The sequence below is a fragment of the Macaca nemestrina genome, chromosome 6 (genome assembly GCF_043159975.1).
Source record: "Macaca nemestrina isolate mMacNem1 chromosome 6, mMacNem.hap1, whole genome shotgun sequence".
Classification (NCBI taxonomy): domain Eukaryota; kingdom Metazoa; phylum Chordata; class Mammalia; order Primates; family Cercopithecidae; genus Macaca; species Macaca nemestrina.
In genome coordinates, this window is record NC_092130.1 from 105,963,727 (window position 1) to 105,983,849 (window position 20,123).

The following is a 20,123-nucleotide window of genomic DNA, read 5'->3' on the forward strand; positions in this document are numbered from 1 at the left end:
GTTCCAAAGTAGCTTCCACGTTTTTGGGTATCTTTTCAGCAATGCCCCACTCTACTGGTGCCAAATTACTGTATTAGTCCATTTTTATGCTCCTGATAAAGACATACCCAAGACTGGGAAGAAAAAGAGGTTTAATTGGACTTACAGTTCCACATGGCTGGGGAGGCCTCAGAATCATGGCGGGAGGCGAAAGGCACTTCATACTTGGCAGCAGCAAGAGAAAATGAGAGAGATGCAAAAGTGGAACCCCTGAGAAAATCATCAGATCTGATGAGACTTATTCACTACCATGAGAACAGTATGGGTAAAACTGCCCCCTTGATTCAAATTATCTCCCACTGGGTCCCTCCCACAGTATGTGGGCATTATTGGAGTACAATTCAAGATGAGATTTGAGTGGGGTCACAGAGCCAAACCATATCAGGTGGTTTCCACTTTATGACTGATGAATAGTACTATTCTGAACACTTTCTTTGTGTGGAATTCATTCATTCATTCCCACATTCATTGGAAAAGAGCCAAACCAAGATCTCCCGACTTTTGAACTATCAGACTCTCCATAAAAGGTGGTCACTGTGAAATTCTTATCTCAATTCATCTTAATTTTCCATTGCCTTAAAATAAAAGAGAACTTCATGATGTACAGAGGAGTAATTACAAATTTAATTTATACTGATGCTAGTTTTATTTTTCTTAGGCAATACTTGGCAAAGCCACAAGTCATACGCAGGCAGTGCTTCAAAAAACTATGGAACAAAACAGATCCTTGAAGAAGGTATTTGGTGCTTTTAGTGTAGACTTATTGAATTCAATAAACTTTAAATATAGTTTTCCTAAACTCACCATACTAATGGATCTGTCATTTGTGCATACCCTCTGCTAGGTGTGCTTCAGTTCTGATGGTCTTCCCTTTTGGAGTTTGCAATCTAAAACAGACTGTCATGTGCACAATGAATTCAGGTTATTTTTATTTCCCTATGTTAAGGTAGTAGGAGGCCTGCCAAATAGGTACTTCTCATTTTTCTTCTTCTGCTTTTTTTTTTTTTTTTTTTTTTTGAGATGGAGTCTCACTCTGTCGCCCAGGCTGGAGTGCAGTGGTGCGATCTCTACTCGCTGCAAGCTCTGCCTCCCAGGTTCATGCCATTCTCTTGCCTCAGCCTCTGGAGTAGCTGGGAATACAGGCGCCCACCACCACACCCAGCTAATTTTTTGTGTTTTTAGTAGAGACGGGATTTCACCACGTTAGCCGGAATGGTCTCGATCTGACCTCGTGATCCGCCCGCCTTGGCCTCCCAAAGTGCTGGGATTACAGGCGTGAGCCACCACGCCCGGCCCATTTTTCTTCTTAAAAAAATTTTTTTTTTAATCCTTATCCTTGCCTGGCAGAACATACGTCTTTCTGACCATCTCATCTTCACTATAAAGATAGTTAGAAATCATCCTAGATGGTCATGTCTCCTGTGCTTGGTGTGTTCTCCTTTGATGGGGCCATTGACCTAAGATTTCCAGAAGTGGATTTTGCTTGAGGTCTCTACATGCAGCGGAGGTGGGCACTGAGAAATCTAGGTGTAGCAGTCCAGCAAATTTTGAAGCCAAACAATTTGAAATTTTTTCTATATTAAGTGAGTTTTGGCAGAGTTGTTTTGAGTGCTAAAGAGGCATGTTATATGTGTTTACAAATGTCAGAGATACTTTTTGAGCAATACTTAATTTTTCTCTTTAAACCATTTCTGAGAACTGATTATATGATTTACTTCAGGTATTCACAATGTCCTGAAACGATTTATTTGTAGTAATTTGCCATGAAGGTACTATTTTCTTTCCATAGGAAATAAATGCGTTGCAGTGGGAAATAGAATTTGATCATAATAGATTTAAAAATATAGAAGAATCTTGGATCCACAAATATGACAGGTTTGTATATTACTCCATTATTTTTCTTTGACAACCTTTAAAATGTATGTAATTCAAAAGTAATTTATGCTTTCTTCTTTGAGCCGAGTGCAAAAGATTGTAAAATTTTTATTGCTTAGCCACTAACTAGTCACATATTTTTCTGTTAGAGTTAATTTTCCTTCAAGAAAAAAAAAAAAAAAAAAAGCATAGGCTGGGTGTAGTGGCTCACACATGTAATCCCAGCACTTTGGGAATCTGAGGCAGGAGGATCACTTGAGTCCAGGAGTTTGAGACCAGCCTGGGCAACATGTTGAAACCCTATCTCTACAAAAATACAAAAAGTAGCTGGGTGTGGTGGCTTGCACCTGTAGCCCCAACTACATGGAAAGCTGAGGTGTGAAGATCACTTGGGCCTGGGAGTCGGAGGCTGCAATGAGCCATGATCGCGCCACTGCACTTCAGCCTGGATGACAGAGTGAGTCCGTGTCTCAAAAATAAAACAAAAACAAAAACCAAAATAGTATAAACTCTATCTTAAAATACAGTGTAAGAATTATTTTGGAATTGGAACTATTTGTTGTTTTCAAAAAAAATCTTTTGAGGGGCTGGGCATGATGGCTCACACTTGTAATTTCAGCACTTAGGGAGAATGAAGTGGGAGGACTGCTTTGGTTCAGGAGTTCAAAACTAGCCTAGATGACACAGTAAGATCCTCATCTTGTTAAAAAAAAAAAAAAAAAAAGATGAAAAATAAGATGGTTAAGATAGTAAATTTTTATGTTCTGACAATCAGCTCCAAAGAGAGAAAAAATTTCTTTGGAACAACTCTTTTATTTGTATGAGTTTATTTAATAACTTTAAATTATACACTTACTCTAAAGTCAGTCATTTCAGTTGGGCGTCTTGGCTCACAACTGTAATCCTATCGTGGCCCCAATCCCTGTTGGACTGAACAAAGGGGGACGAATGTGGGAATAAAAATAAAGACAAAAGAGTATATTTGGAAGAAGGGGTCAGGGTGCTCCTTGCTCTAGTGAACAAGGGCCCTGAGCTTTTAGCGCTATTCATATTTATTGAGTAAAGGAGATAGGCTCAAGCCTGTAATCCCAGCACTTTGGGAGGCCGAGACGGGTGGATCACGAGGTCAGGAGATCGAGACCATCCTGGCTAACAGGGTGAAACCCCGTCTCTACTAAAAAAATACAAAAAAATTAGCCGGGCGAGGTGGCGGGCGCCTGTAGTCCCAGCTACTCGGGAGGCTGAGGCAGGAGAATGGCGGGAACCCGGGAGGCGGAGCTTGCAGTGAGCCGAGATCGCGCCAGTGCACTCCAGCCCGGGCGACAGAGCGAGACTCCGTCTCAAAAAAAAAAAAAAAAAAAAAAAAAAAAAGGCCGGGCGCGGTGGCTCAAGCCTGTAATCCCAGCACTTTGGGAGGCCGAGGCGGGCGGATCACAAGGTCAGGAGATCGAGACCACAGTGAAACCCCGTCTCTACTAAAAATACAAAAAATTAGCCGGGCGCGGTGGCGGGCGCCTGTAGTCCTAGCTACTCAGGAGGCTGAGGCAGGAGAATGGCGTGAACCCAGGAGGCGGAGCTTGCAGTGAGCCGAGATCGCGCCGCTGCACTCCAGCCTGGGCAACAGCGTGAGACTCCGTCTCAAAAAAAAAAAAAAAAAAAAAAAAAAGGAGATAGGGAGGAGGTGGTTGTCAGTCAGCTGCTTGACTCGGTGCAGGCTTGCACAACTGCATTCTTTGAACAGTAGTCTCCAGATGTTCCAGTAGATAACCTCAAGGAACATGGCACCAGAGAGTGACTGCCCTCAGCAAACCTTCTGGTGACAGTTGCAGTTTAAGTTTGCCCACATCCTGCATTCATGATGAACAGTTTGCTGTTTGATCCTCCGGCTTTTGGCTCTCTATATAATCCCAGCACTTTGGGAGGCTGAGGCAGGCGGATTACTGGAGGCCAGGAGTTCTAGACCAACCTGGCCAATGTGGTGAAACCCTGTCTCTACCAAAAATACAAAAATTAGCTGGGCATGGTGGCACGCACCTGTAATCCCAGCTACTCAGGAGACTGAGGCAGGAGAATCGCTTGAACCCAGGAGGTGGAGGCTACAGGGACCTGAGGCTGGGCCACTGCACTCTAGCCTGGGTGACAGAGCGAGACCTTGTATCCAAAAAAAAAAGACTGAATAATATTCCATGTTAGGTGTGTATGCCATTTTGTTTATCCATTCATTCCTGATGGACACTTGAGTTAACTCTACCTTTTGGCTATTTTGCATGATGCTGCTATGAACATCGGTGTACCCTATGTATCTATGGATCTTTTTTTCTCATGAAATACTTTGTTGTTGTTGTTGTTGTTGTTTAGAGCAGTTATAGATTCACAGCAAAATTGAGCAGAAGGTACAGGGATCTCTCATGTACACAGCCTCCCCCACTAACAACATCCCCCACCAGAATGGTACATTATTTATAACCAATGTTGATACATCATTATTACCCGAAGTCCATAGTTTACATGAAGACCTATGTATATACGTTTCTGAAGGTGACCTAAGCATATAGTTGATACTCAAATGGTTATTAAGTAAAGAGAATGAGTATGCAAAATGGATGGCTTAGAAATATTTCTGGTTCTGATTATGTCTCAACTAAGAAGGGTTAAGAGTATGTTTAGGCTGGGTGCGGTGGCTCACGCCTGTAATCCCAGCACTTTGGGAGGCCGAGGCAGGCAGATCACTTGAAGTCAGGAGTTTGAGATCAACCCGGCCAACGTGGTGAAACCACTTTTCTACTAAAATATGAAAATTAGCCAGGTGTGGCAGGTGCCTCTAATCCTAGTTACTCAGGAGGCTGAGGCAGGAGAATCACTTGAACCTGGGAGGCAGAGGTTGCAGTGAGCCGAAATCACACGACTGCACTCCAGCCTAGGTAAAAGAGCGAGACTCTGTCTCAAAAAGAAAAAAAGGAGTATGTTTAAAATCTTGGCTCGGCATTATGGCTCACAACTGTAATCCCAGCCCTTTGGGAGGCTGAGGCGGGCTGATCACTTGAAGTCAGGAGTTTGAGACCAGCCTGGCCAACATGGTGAAACCCCGTCTCTACTAAAAATACAAAAATTAGCTGAGTGTGGTGGCAGACACCTATAATCCCATCTATTTGGGAGGCTGAGGCAGGAGAATCACTTGAACCCAAGAGGTGGAGGTTGCAGTGAGCTGAGATTGCGCCACTGCACTCCGGCCTGGATGACACGAGTGAGACTCCATCTCAAAAAAAAAAAAAAAAAACTTACCACATTCCTTTAAATTGTTTTTATTTTTGTGATACATGTAAATTCCAGACTATTTTGAAGTAGGAAAAACTATATTTAGATTTTTGTGTTCCAATTATGGCAATAAAAATATTCTCACTCAGCAAGGAAGTTTTAATGTTTTAGTTATTTGAAGGCTACTTTTTTCCAGGCTAAACTGTGAAAATGCAGTCCTCAAAGAGAATTTGAAAGTGAAAACAGAAGAAATTAAAATGCTAAAGTCTGACAATGCAGGTAATGATGATTTTTGTATTAAGAGCACATGTATCAATAAAGATAACATGCTAGTATTTTGAAATAATATACATTAAGCATAATGGAATAAATGTATCATTTAGGTTTTTTAAATTTAAGAACATTTATCAAGGTGAAATTCACACAACATGAAACTATTTAAAAGTGAACAGTTCCTGGCTGGGTGCAGTAGCTCACACTTGTAATCCCGGCACTTTGGGAGGCCAAAGCGGGCAGATCATCTGAGGTCAGGAGTTCAAGACCAGCCTGGCCAACATGATGAAACTCAATTTCTACCAAAAATACAAAAATTAGCCAGGCATGGTGGTGCACACCTGTAGTCCCAACTACTCATTAGGCTGAGGCAGGCAAATCGTTTTTACTCTGGAGGTGGAGGTTGCAGTGACCCAAGATTGTGCCTCTGCACTCCAGCCTGGACAACAGAGTCAGACTCCATCTATTAAAAAAAAAAAAAAAAGTGAACAATTCTTGCCAGGCACAGTGACTCATGCCTGTAATCCCAGAACTTTGTGAGGCCAAGGCAGGAGGATACCTTGAGCTTAGGAATTTGAGGCCAGCCTGGGCAACATAGCAAAACCTTGTTTCTTTTTTTTTTTTTTTGAGACAGAGTCTCACTCTGTCGCCCAGGCTGGAGTGCAGTGGCGCAATCATGGCTCACTGCAACCTCCGCCTCCCAGGTTCGCGCCATTCCCCTGCCTCAGCTTCCCAAGTAGCTGGGACTACAGGCGCCCACCACCATGCCTGGCTAATTTTTTATATTTTTAGCAGAGACGGGGTTTCACCGGGTTAGACAGGATGGTCTCGATCTCCTGACCTCGTGATCCGCCCACCTCAGCCTCCCAAAGTGTTGGGATTACAGGCATGAGCCACCGCGCCCGGCCTGCAAAATCTTGTTTCTATTAAACAAACAGGCCGGGTGTCGTGGCTCACACCTGTAATCCCAGTACTTTGGGAGGCTGAGGTGGACGGATCACGAGGTCAGGAGATCGAGACCATCCTAGCTAACACAGTGAAACCCCATCTCTGCTAAAAATATAAAAAATTAGCCGGGCATGGTGGCGGGCACCTGTAGTCCCAGCTACTCGGGGGGCTGAGGCAGGAGAATTGCTGGAACCCGGGAGGCGGAGCTTGCAGTGAGCTGAGATTGTACCACTGCACTCCAGCCTGGGCGACAGAGCGAGACTCCGTCTCAAAAACAAACAAACAAACAAAAAAACTGAACAAATAACAACAGAAAAACCAAAATTAGCCAGATGTGGTGGCACTGGCCTGTAGTCCCAGCTACTTGGGAGGCTGAAGTGGGAGGATTGCTGGAGCCCAGGAGGTTGAGGCTGCAGTGAGCAGTGATTGTGCCACTGCACTGCAGCTTGGGTGACAGAGCGAAACTCTGTCTCGAGAAAATAAATCAGCAATTCAGTGGCTTTCACAAAGTTGCCTAACCACCACCTCTGTCTAGTTCCAGACAGTTCCAGTACTCCAAAGTAAAATCTCATACCCATTAAGCAATTTCTCACCATTTTCTCCTTTTTATTTAGTTTTCACTTGAAGCAAAATGATAGAGCACCTGATATTTGAAGAACCTAAGTAGAAATGATATATATATATATGTGTGTGTATAATTTGTATGTTATATATCTCTTATATAATGGTCTACCTTATGATGAAAGTGATGCAAGGATACTAAGATAGTTGATGTTACCTTTTTTTTTTTTTTTTTTTGAGATGGAGTCTCACTCTGTCGCCAGGCTGGAGTGCAGTGGCTCAATCTTGGCTCACTGCAACCTCCACCTCCTGGGTTCAAGCAATTCTTCTGACTCAGCCTCCTGAATAGCTGGGATTACAGGTGCACGCCACCATGCCCAGCTAATTTTTGTATTTTTAGTAGAGATGGGGGTTTCACCATTTTGGCCAGGACGGTCTCAATTTCCTGACCTCGTGATCTGCCTGCCTCGGCCTCCCAAAGTGCTGGGATTACAGGCGTGAGCCACCGCACCTAGCCTTTTATTTTTTGAGACGGAATCTCACTCTGTTGCCCAGGCTGGAGTGCAGTGGTGCCATCTCAGCTTACTGCAACCTCCACCTCCCAGTTCAAGCGATCCTCCTGCCTCAGCCTCCCGAGTAGCTGGGACTACAGGTGCCCACCACCATGCCTGGCTAATTTTTGTATATTTAGTAGAGGCAGGGTTTCACCATGTTGGCCAGGCTGGTCTCAAACTCCTGACCTCAAATGATCCACCCATCTTGGCCTCCCAAAGTGCTGGGATTACAGGCGTGAGTCACTGTGTCTGACATGATGTTAACTTTTTACATATTTTATTTATTTATTTATTTATTTATTTATTTATTTATTTATTTATTTATTTTCACACAGGGTCTTGCTCTGTTGCCCAGTTTGGAGCACAGTAACACAATCTCAGTTCACTGCAACCTCCACTTTCTGGGCTCAAGAGATCCTCCCACCTCAGCCTCCCAAGTTGCTGGTACTACAGGCGTGTTCCACCATGTCCAGCTAATTAAAAAGTATATTATTATTATTATTATTATTTTGAGACAGAATCTCACTCTGTCACCCAGACTGGAGTGCAGTGGCACAATCTTAGCTCACTATGACCTCCGCCTCCCAGGTTCAAGTGATTCTCCTGCCTCCACTTCCTGAGTAGCTGGGATTGCAGACACCCACCACCATGCCCAGATTTTATATATATATATATATATATATATATATATATATATATATATATATTTTTTTTTTTTTTTTTTTTTTTTTTTTTTAGATGGAGTCGCACTCTTGTCACCCAGGCTGGAGTGCAGTGGTGCAATCTCACCTCACTGCAACCTCCTCCCGGGTTCAAGTGATTCTTCCACCTTGGCCTCCCACGTAGCTGGGATTATAGGCACCTGCCATCATGCCCAGCTAATATTTTTGTCTTTTTGTAGAGACGGGGTTTCACCATGTTGACCAGGCTGGTCTTGAACTCCTGACCTCACGTGATCCGCCTGCCTCGGCCTCCCAAAGTGCAACATTAAAAAAAAAATTTTGTAGAGATGGGGGTGCCTCACTTTGTGAGGGCTCAACTCCTGGGCTCAAGCAATCCTCCCACCTTTGCCTCCAAAAGTGCTGGGATCACAGATGTGAGCCCCTGCACCCAGCCCTAAAAACTTAGAGAAGAGGCTAGTTCTTTCTTCTTAGCAGAAATTAAAGAGGTTGGCCGGGCGCGGTGGCTCAAGCCTGTAATCCCAGCACTTTGGGAGGCCGAGACGGGCGGATCACGAGGTCAGGAGATTGAGACCATCCTGGTTAACACGGTGAAACCCCGTCTCTACTAAAAAATACAAAAAATTAGCCGGGCGCGGTGGTGGGCGCCTGTAGTCCCAGCTACTCGGGAGGCTGAGGCAGGAGAATGGCGTGAACCCGGGAGGCGGAGCTTGCAGTGAGCTGAGATCCGGCCACTGCACTCCAGCCCGGGCGACAGAGTGAGACTCTGTCTCAAAAAAAAAAAAAAAAAAAAAAAAGAAATTAAAGAGGTGGCTTGAAGAGGACAAAACACAAGCCAGGCACTGTTGCTCATGCCTGTAATGCCAGTGCTATGGGAGGCCAAGGGGAGAGGATAGCTTGAGGCCAGGAGTCCTAGACCAACTTGGGCAACATAACGAGACTTCTCCTCTACAAAAAATAAACAAAAATTAGCCAGGCATGGTAGCATGCACCTGGCTTTTTTTGGAGAGGGAGTCTTGCTCTGTCGCCCAGGCTGGAGTGCAGTGGTGCAATCTCGCCTCACTGCAACTTCCTGGCTACTTGGGAGGTGAAGGTGAGAGGATCCCTGGAGCCCAGGAGTTTGAAGTTGCAGTGAGCTATGATTGGACCACTGCACTCCAGCCTGGGTGACAGAGCAAGACCCTGTCTCTTAAACAAAGAAAAGAAAGGAAAAAAAGAAGAAAAGGACAAAAAAAGCTCTAAATTAGGTCCTGGGGCTGAGAGCAGCACTTTATGCTGTGTCTTAGCTGAGTCGTATAAATGCCTCCAGCTGAAATCTGCACACACAGCTGGTGCTTCTCAGCACCAGGGACTCCAGCTGATAAGGATGCCTCCTGTGTTAGATAAGTTCAGGACAGAAGCTGCTCACAATCACAAGTCCTCCCCTTCTGTCCTACACTCCACCCTGCAGTGACGGGGAAAAGACTGTTTTCTGCTCCCCAGTAGACAGCAGGACCCCTCTTGTTCTAAATGTTTGCTTTGAGATCTTCTTGTGAAAACTCCTAAAACAAAAACCTGATAGAGCTTGGATAGCTGGTATGTCTGACAGGAATACAATATATGAGATCTCACCATCCAGTTTTCTCACTAACCATAAAGTCTCTGAATAATTTGCTTTTACACATTCCCTTTTGGAAAATCCTTCAAAGTTTCCAAGAGGAAATAGGAATCCGACTTCAGTTGCAAAGTTAAGATGCTTTTCCATACATGGAAATGACATCATCTCATCTAGTATTACATATATATATGATCTTACATGATACTCACTATTCTATCAGATAGGTTTTCTGAATGGAGCCAGATCTTGTGGGTAGTGTACTGCTTGTACGAAATGAATATGTGATGTTGGGGTAACTAGATTGGATAAGGCTGGAGTTAGGCTTCATAATGAATATTTTCTCATATGGCCCTTCCTAGTTTTGAATCAACAGTATTTGGAGGCCCTTGCCATGCTTGATATCAAACAGCAGAAGATGGCTCAGGAAAACATGTGCTGTGATAGAAGTGGCTTTGCAGAGGCTTCAGGTCTTGAGGTAGGTAAGCATGTGGAAAAGCTGGACACAAGGGACATTTTCTACTTCCCTTTTCTTTGCCCCATTGCCTTTGTGTACACGTTCTAGGATAGCACATACTTAGCAATTTGAGGATGAGAGTGAGAGAGGCCCCTGGGTTTGCCCAGGTCGGCTCTTCCAGTCTTGCTGGTTCCATGCCCTTCATACAGGACATTCTTGGACATGAGGGCATGTGCTGGCCACTTCTGCCCCATTTATTTCTTATCTTTACGGTCCTAGCAGAAGCTGTGTTGGTAATGTCTCACACCTGGGTCGGGGCTTACCATTTGAGTGCTTTCGTACACATTGTTGTATCTGATCTTCATTGGAGTCTTGTGAGGGCTGCAAAGCAGGTGTTATCCCCATTTTAGAGAAGAGGAAACTAAGGCTCAAATTAGTTCAGTTACTTTCCTGAGGTGGCAAGGTCAATCTGTGGTAAAGCCAGGTTCAGAACAAAAATCTGCTGGTGCAATGCCAATGGCTGGCAATGTGGGAGTTTGGCTAATGAGGTCAGAAGGGGCCTGGGACTCATACAAAAATAATGGAGCAGTAGAGTGAGAGGGGGCAGCCATGCACTTATTGTAGAACTTAGGAAAAATTGGTAATAATAATAGCAAATACCTGCAAAGTCCTGAACAAGTTTAGATGATGTTCTAAGTGCTTTACATACATTGATATATTTAGTCCACACAACTACCCTATAAAGTGGGTACTGTTATAATCCCCACTTCACAAATGAGGTAACAGAGGCATTGAGGGGTTAAGTAATTTGCCTGGTGCCGCACAGCTAGTGTGTCGTGGAGCTGGGATTTGCAGCCTGTAGACTGAGCTTAGAGTCTGCGCTTTTGAACACCCTGTTCTGCTGCCATGGGTGGAAAACTAGTGTAATAGCAAAAAGAAAAAAAAAAAAAAATACAAGAAACAGCTTAAAGAAAGTTTAGGGACAGGGTGTTTTATGATACTCTTGAGTAGACTGTGGGCCAGCCTTACCTCCAGCCAGGCAGGAACAAGGGCCCTGACCCAGCTGATGAGGGAGCACTGAGGTAAGAAGTAGCACTGGGAGTCAGGGGTCCTGGCCGAAACCTGTCATGATTTATATTGGCCCTTCCCAGGTCTTGCTTGCTTTTGGCAACTTAGGCATGGGCGGTTATCAGGAGTAGGAAAATGAAAAGGGAAAAGACCTTTCTGCCACAGATCCACCATTTGTACATTCAGCTCAACTGAAAGCTCACCCCGTGCCTCACGGTTATCGCTGATGTGAGAAAGAATGTTCTGAAATGGCCTTTACACTAAGGGAGGCAGTGGAATTTTACTCTCTGAAAAGCCTCTAAAATAGGATTATATTTTATGTCAGCTCATCCATGTGAAATGTACAGCAACAGGAAGATGCTTAGATAACAATTTTATAGTAAATTCCACACAAAACTTTAATTTTTTTTTTTTTTGGTTTTGTTTTGTTTTTGAGACAGGGCCTCACTCTGTAGCTCAGGCTGGAGTACAGTGGCACAATCATGGCTCTCTGCAGCTTAGACCTCCTGGGCTCAGGTGATCCTCTGACCTCAGCCTCCCAAATAGCTGGGACTATGGGTGCACACCACTATCACACCCAGCTAATTTTTTTTCTTTTTTTTTGTAGAGACAAGGTCTCATGTTGCCCAGGCTGGTCTCAAACTCCTGGGCTCAAGCTATCTGCCTGCCTCTGCCTCCCAAAGTGCTGGGATTACAGGTGTGAGCCACCACACCTAGCCCATATGAAACTTTAAAATATATGGGCCGGGCGCAGTGGCTCATGTCTGTAATCCCAGCACTTTGGGAGGCAGAGGCAGGCAGATCACCTGAGGTCAGGAGTTTGAGACCAGCCTGACCAACATGGAGAAACCCCGTCTTCACTAAAAATACAAAATTAGCCTGGTGTGGTGGCGCATGCCTTTAATCCCAGCTACTTGGGAGGCTGAGGCAGGAGAATTGCTTGAACCTGGGAGACTGAGGTTGCGGTGAGCCGTGATCACGCCATTGCACTCCAGCCTGGGCAACAAGAGCAAAACTCCCTCTCAAAAAAATAAATAAATAAGTAAATAAATATGGCACAGGCTGGCTGCAGTGGCTCATACCTATAATCCCAGCATTTTGGGAGGCTGAGGCAGGTGGATCATTTGAGGTCAGGGATTCGAGACCAGCCTGACCACCATGGTGAAACCCCATCTCTACTAAAAATATAACAACAACAAAAAAATTAGCTGGGTATGTTGGCACATGCCTATAATCTCAGCTTGAACTTGGGAGGCAGAAGGTGCAGGGAGCTGAGATTGCACCACTGCACTCCAGCCTAGGTGACAGAGCGAGATTCCGTCTCAAAAATAAATAAATAAGAATAAAATAAAATATATGGTGCACTATGTTGTATGATGCCCCTGTGAAATTGGTACATACTGGAATATGTTGGGAAAGTATTTGTGGTTAGCTTTCTGTTTGAGACGGAGTCTTGCTCTGTTGCCCAGGCTGGAGTACAATGGTACAATCTCAGCTCACTGCAACCTCCACCTCCCGGGTTCAAGCGATTCTCCTGCCTCAGCCTTCCGAGTAGCTGGGATTACAGGCACCCACCACCATGCCCAGCTAATTTTTATATTTTTTAGTAGAGGTGGTGTTTCACCATGTTGATCAGGCTGGTCTCGAACTCCTGAACTCAGGTGATACACCCGCCTCAGCCTCCCAAAGTGCAGAGATTACAGGCATGAGCCACCATGCCTGGCCCACTTGTGGTTAGCTTTTAAAGTGGAGTTTTAAAAAGTAAAATTATTATACTACTTTTCTTCAAACTACAGTGGTCAACCAAGTGTCAACCAAAAATAATCAAAGGGATCAGAATCTATTATTTATTTATTTTTGTGACAGAGTTTCACTCTTGTTGCCCAGGGTGGAGTGCAATGCACGGTTTCAGCTCACTGCAACCTCTGCTTCCTGAGTTCAAGCGATTCTCCTGCCTCAGCCTCCCAAGTAGCTGGGATTACAGGCATGAGCCACCACGCCTGGCTAATTTTTATATTTTCAGTAGAGATGGGGTTTCACCATGTTGGTCAGGCTGGTGTCGAACTCCTGACCTCAGGTCATCCACCTGCCTTGGCTTGCCAAAGTGCTGGGATTACAGGCATGAGCCACCACGCCTGGCCAGAATCTAGTTTAAAGAGTTTATTCAAGCACAAAAGTTGAGGATGGATCACCCAGGGAGGCACAGATTCCAAAGAAGTCAGTGTTTTAGGCCGGGCGTGGTGGCTCACGCCTGTAATCCCAGCACTTTGGGAGGCCAAGGTAGGCAGATCACGAGGTTGGGAGATCGAGACCATCCTGGCTAACAAGGTGAAACCCCGTCTCTACTAAAAAAATTCGCCGGGCATGGTGGCGGGCGCCTGTAGTCCCAGCTACTCGGGAGGCTGAGGCAGGACAATGGTGTGAACCCGGGAGGTGGAGCTTGCAGTGAGCTGAGATTGTGCCACTGCACTCCAGCCTGGGTGACAGAGCGAGACTCTGTCTCAAAAAAAAAAAAACATAAAAACCAGCTGGTGTTCTAAAGTGTAGAAGTTTGGGCTGGCTTATATGGACAATGTTTAGGGAAGTTTAACAGAATTCCAACATCTTTTGATGCTATGGTTTAGTGCATAGTTACAGAGATCTTATTAGTTGAGGTGATTGTTTTCTTTTGGGGAAGGTATATTTAACATTCCACACTGAAAATGTAACAGCCCTGGGGTTCATTTGGAAGTCATCTAGTCTGAGTTAGGTATAGGAAAATAAGACAGCTAATCTATAACAGAGGTCAGTGATGGAAGCAGAAAGGTCTGGTCTCTGGTCTCTCCTCCTCATTTACAGAACGAGAGCAACAAGGAAGAGGGTTACTCTAATCTAGAAGCAGAATTTCTTTTTTTTTTTTTTTTTTTTTTTTGAGACGGAGTCTCGCTCTGTAGCCCAGGCTGGAGTGCAGTGGCCAGATCTCAGCTCACTGCAAGCTCCGCCTCCCGGGTTCACGCCATTCTCCAGCCTCAGCCTCCCGAGTAGCTGGGACTACAGGCGCTGCCACCTCGCCCGGCTATTTTTTGTATTTCTTAGTAGAGACGGGGTTTCACCGTGTTAGCCAGGATGGTCTCGATCTCCTGACCTCGTGATCCGCCCATCTCGGCCTCCCAAAGTGCTGGGATTACAGGCTTGAGCCACCGCGCCCGGCCTAGAAGCAGAATTTCAAACATGCTGCCTGACTCAGTCTCCAGGGCTTAACTTCATCCTTGGCATAAGTTTGGATGGTGCTAAAGTTCTATTCTTCTACACAGGAATGAATCATATTTAAAGAAATTTTTTTAGGAGTGGAGGGATGACTGTTTTTCTCATTGATATATTTAAATTCCCTTGGCATTTCTGAGTAAATGACTCTCCTTAGAGGAAATTGGCAGTAGTGAATGCCGGGCATCAGGGCCACTGTCACAGGAAAGGTGTGCTGTGGATGTTAGTGTTAACCATATTGTTAGGCTAAACTCCTGCCAAGGACTCAGACCTATAGGAGAGTGGTGCCAGGATTAAAGGTTTTAAGAGTGAGATGAAGGAAAGTGAAATTCCCTTCTGTGTTCCAAATCATGACATTCTTTTCGTTGTTTGTAGTTAATTTCCATTTGTATTCTAAGATCCCAGTCTCAGCTTTCTTCTATTTTTTTTTTCTTTCCAGTTTTTTTGGATCAGATGCCTGAGTAGTAGTGTGCATGGGTATGTGCATAAATGCCCCCGTGTTTGTGTGCGGCTAAAACAGTGCAACACTTAGTAACAGGAGCAATGTTTTTCAATCCAAAGCTTGCAGTCCTCGGAGCCTGCCTTTGTCATGGGCCCGGAGGGAGCCCCTGTTCTTGTGCCAGAATGGCAGCGTCCACTCGGAAACTGCTTCTTCAGCTCAAACAAGAGGTATTGCATTATCGCAACAGCAAAAGCTTTAGTTTTGTTTCTCTGTTAATAGCAGCATAAATGGACATGTTTGCAATAATTAACTTCATTTTAGTAGTTATTGACTATGGAACTTATGCTTAGTTTTTATGTGATAGCATCAGCTTATCAACTGGATTTTGTTTACCTGGTTCCAAAATACAAATATTAATAGTACTTGGGACAGGGTGCAGGGGCTCACGTCTGTAATCCCAGCACTTTGGGAGGCTAAGGCAGGCAGATCACCTGAGGTCAGGAGTTTAAGACCAGCCTGGCCAACATGGTGAAACCATGTCTCTACTAAAAACACAAAAAATTAGCCAGGTGTGTTGGCAGGCACCTGTAATCCCAGCTACTTGGGAGGCTGAGGCAGGAGAATCCCTTGAACTGGGGAGGCAAAGGTTGCAGTGAGCCGAGATTACACCACTGCACTCCAGCCTAGGCAACAAGAGCGAAACTCCTTCTCCAAAAAAAAAAAAAAAAAAAAAAAAAAGTACTTGGCATGATATTTGAAGCCTGAAGTCGTTTGCCTAAGTGTATAATTAATATTCCTAAAATTTATATTGTTCTCATCTGTACATGGCCCTAAAATTACTATATAATAGAAGGAAAATGTACATTTATGCTTCAAATCACTAGGATCAGCAACACTGATTAATGGAGAGATAAGCATGGAGTGTATTTGAACAGCAGCAGCAAAGCACAGTGAAAGGAACCTTTGTACCAGCCAGACCTAGGTTTGCATCTTTGCTCCACCATTTAGTAGCTGTGTGGCTTTGGACAGGGTAGGTCTCAGTTTTCCTACTATGTTAAGTAGAGGGTAATAACTACCTTGGATGGTTTTTGTGAGGAAATAGACATAACATGTTTAGCACAGCACCAGGAACATGCCAGACATTAATTCAAATGATAGCTGCCATTATATTTGATCTTTACGTATACATACAGTAGTACATAGACCATAATTCTAAAATGTTTTACCTTTATTGAAGGTATGGAATTTAAAGTCCTTAGGCGTGGCAAACCACCATGGCACGCGTTTACCTAGGTAACAAACCTGCATCCTGCACCTGTATCCTAGAACTTAAAATAGAATAAAATAGGACACAATTAAATTTTTAAAAATTAACGTGGTTTTTTTGTTTTTTTTGTTTTTTTTAAGACGGAGTCTCACTCTCTCGCCCAGGCTGGAATGTAGTGGTGCAATCTCGGCTCACTGCAACCTCCGCCTCCTGGGTTCAGGTGATTCTCTGCCTCAGGCTCCTGAGTAGCTGGGCTTACAGGCGCCTGCCACCACTCCCGGCTAATTTTTGTATTTTTAGTAGAGATGGGCTTTCACTGTGTTGGCCAGGCTGGTCTTGAACTCCTGACCTCATGATCCTCCCGCCTCGGCCTCCCAAAGTGCTGGGATTACAGGTATGAGCCACCATGCCCAGCCAAAATAAAGTCTTTAAAGTATATAGGAAAGCCAACAGTTGGACAGTAGCCATTCATTAAGAAAAACATGAGGGGACAATGGGTTACGCCTGTAATCCCAGCACTTTGGGAGGCCGAGGTGGGAGAATCACTTGAGCCTAAGACGTCACAGTTACAGTGAGCTATGTTCACACCAGTGCACTCTAGCCTGGGTGACAGAGTGAGAGAGCCTGTCTCAAAAACAAAAACAAAAAAAGGCCGGGCGTGGTGGCTTATGCCTGTAAACCCAGCACTTTGGGAGGCTGAGGCAGGCGGATTGCCTGAGCTCAGGAGTTCGAGACCAGCCTGGGCAACACAGTGAAACCCCATCTCTACTAAAATACAAAAAATTAGCCAGGCATGGCAACATGTGCCTGTAGTCCCAGCTCCTCGGGAGACTGAGGCAGGAGAATTGCTTGAACCCAGGAGGCGGAGGTTGCAGTGAGCTGAGATCGTGACACTGTACTCCAGCCTGGGTGACAGAGCAAGTCTCCGTTAAAAAGAAAAAAAGAAGAAGAAGGAGAAGGAGAAAGTAGAAGAAAAGAAAAAGAAAAACATGAGATTACATTGATCAAAGTCAAGGTCATCTATGAGAAGTATTTGAAAGGTGGTATTCATCATTATTTTCAGTGTTGTGGTCTGGAATGGCCAAAGCTGAGTTGAAATGCAGCCTTTGGCATCCTCCTATCTTTCATGCTGGGCCCTTTCTCCAAGGACTTAGCAGGACACACACACAGGGCCTGCGTGGGGTAGTGAGGTCCAGGGGTTAGATTACCAGGCAGTTGACAGGCATCACAAGGGAAACTGCTGATAATCTGGATCAGAGTAAATTGCTGCTGCAGAAGTAGCAAGTATTAATTAGTGTAAGCAGATAAACTAGATCAAACACAGGCAATAGACCAGTGCTAGGCGGGGAGATTGCATGTGTTAATTTGATTCAGCAAGAATTGCTCTGGTTTTGCCTCTAACACCTCCCAAACTTTCTTTCAAAACCAGTTGGAACTTTTGCAGAAGAGTAAAGAAGAAGCTTACATGATGGCAGATTCTTTCAGAATTGCATTTGAGCAACAATTAATGAGAAAAAATGACCAGGCACTACAATTGACACAAATGGCTAAAATGTGTAAAAAAGCAACAAAATGGATGAATTGGAAGCACCTTAAAGAGGATGGTAACTATGAATTATAATGGCAATAAGTAGGTGTAATTTTAGTTGTTTTGTTTATAATACAAGTTGATAAAGCACACTTAATCCAGTGTGGGCAAATATAATTGAAACTTCACATATGGTTATGGTTTACTTAAATATTTAGCAACTATGGAAAAAAGGAGTCATTGGATATTACATGTGCAGATGAACTACTGGAATCCACAAACCATAACATAACAGGAATATCCCTTTTCTAGTACTCTTCTGTTTCATTTAAATAAGACCATGTTTAGTGCAAAAACTTTAAAATAAAAGTGCTCGGTGATTAAAGGGAGACTGCCAAGAAGGAAGTAATGTGAAAAATGTCATTGAAACATGACATTAAATGGATTTATCTAATTAAACTTTATTGAAATGTATGCTTCTGAGAAGGAAATTGAGGAGTACAGGAAAAACCTTAGGTTGGACAAATTAGTAAAATATTCTTAGAAAAAATGAAGCAGAAATTTAGGCTTAGGTTTTGGTTCATGAGCCCATCAAAAGTTTATGGCCAGGCCGGGTGCGGTAGCTCACGTCTGTAATCCCAGCACTTTGAGAGGCTGAGGAGGGTGGATCACCTGAGGTCAGGAGTTCAAGAACAGCCTGGCCAACATGACAAAACTCCATTTCTACTAACAACACAAAAATTAGCCGGGTGTGGTAGCACACGCCTATAATGCCAGCTGCTTAGGAGGCTGAGGCAGGAGAATCACTTGAACCCAGGAGGCAGAGGTTGCAGTGAGCTGAGATTGTGCCACTGCACTGGCACGATGACACTCCATCTCAAAAAAAAAAGTTAATGATCAATTGAGTATTATTATATCCATGTATTAAAAAATATATTAAAATAGCATGAGAGAAATGAAGTAGATCTTCCAGTATAAACAAAGTAGCTGTTATTTTTTAGAAATCTTAGTTTCTCTTAGTTGATATCAATTTTTATTTATCAGTATTCTGTAGAATTCATATTGCTTCAATTTAAAATTCAAATTATAATTTGAAACCATTTATCAGTTGAGAAAGAGTCAAGTGAAGTTTATAAGAATTTTAAATGTTTTGTAGAAAACTTCTAGGATGACTGTATTTCTAAATATTTTCTTATCTGTCAGATCTATAATTCTAATTCTAATATCTCTTATATTCAGATGAATTTAGAAAGACTAATACACATATCGTAATATTTAAAATGATCTTAAGGGAACACCATCATAGAAAATATTTAAAATGAAACCTGGCCGGGCGCAGTGGCTCACACCAGCACTTTGGGAGGCTGAAGTGGGTGGATCATTTGAGGTCAGGAGTTTGAGACTAGCCCAGCCAACATGGTGAAACCCTGCCTCTACTAAAAATACAAAAATTAGCTGGGTGTGGTGGCAGGTGCCTGTAGTCCCAGCTACTTGGGAGGCTGAGGCAGGAGAATCGCTTGAACCTGGCAAGTAGAGGTTGTGGTGAGCCAAGATTGTACTACTGCACTCCAGCCTGGGGTAAGGAGCAAAACTGTCTCAAAAAAATAAAAAATAAAAAAAGAAACCTGGCCATGCACGGTGGCTCACACCTGTAATCCAAGCACTTTGGCAGACTGAGACGGGCAGATTACCTGAGGTCAGGAGTTCGAGACCAGCCTGGCCAACATAGAGAAACCCCATCTCTACTAAAAATACAAACATTAGGCCGGGCACGGTGGCTTACACCTGTAATCCCAGCACTTGGGAGGCCGAAGCATGTGGATCACGAGGCCAGGAGATAGAGACCATCCTGACTAACATGGTGAAACTCTGTCTCTACTAAAAGTACAAAAAATTAGCCGGGCATGGTGGCAGACACCTTTAGCCCCAGCTACACAGGAGGCTGAGGCAGGAGAATGGTGTGAACCCGGGAGGCAGAGCTTGCAGTGAGCCAAGATCACGCCACTTCACTCCAGCCTGGGCGACAGAGTGAGACTCTGTCTCAAAATAAATAAATAAATAAATAATACAAAAATTAGCTGGGCATGATGGCACTCACCTGTAATCCCAGCTACTCGGGAAGCTGAGGCAGGAGAATCACTTGAACCTGGGAGACAGAGGTTGCAGTGAGCCAAGATCGCCCCACTGTACTCCAGCCTGGGTGACAGAGCGAGAGACTGTATCTCAAAAAATAATAATCATCATCATAAAATGAAACCTTTATAGTAGATAGCCATTTTGTTTGAAATATTTGTTTTCAAACAGTATATATTACTAATCATGTAGGAGTCAGCTGTTAC

At 44.0% G+C, this 20,123-nt stretch overlaps 1 protein-coding gene across 7 annotated transcripts in view; it reads left to right on the forward strand.

The window, feature by feature from the left end:
* The window catches only part of LOC105475193 (coiled-coil domain containing 125), a 52,804-nt gene that overhangs the window by 23,252 nt on the left and 9,429 nt on the right, over positions 1-20,123 (forward strand). For all 7 annotated transcript variants that reach the window (XM_011730271.3, XM_011730274.3, XM_011730270.3 and 4 more), the window contains 6 exons: positions 698-775; positions 1,829-1,914; positions 5,366-5,448; positions 10,142-10,257; positions 15,109-15,216; positions 17,686-17,860. In XM_011730271.3, coding sequence (XP_011728573.2) covers positions 698-775; positions 1,829-1,914; positions 5,366-5,448; positions 10,142-10,257; positions 15,109-15,216; positions 17,686-17,860 — 646 coding nt within the window. The remainder of the gene's footprint in view (positions 1-697; positions 776-1,828; positions 1,915-5,365; positions 5,449-10,141; positions 10,258-15,108; positions 15,217-17,685; positions 17,861-20,123) is intronic.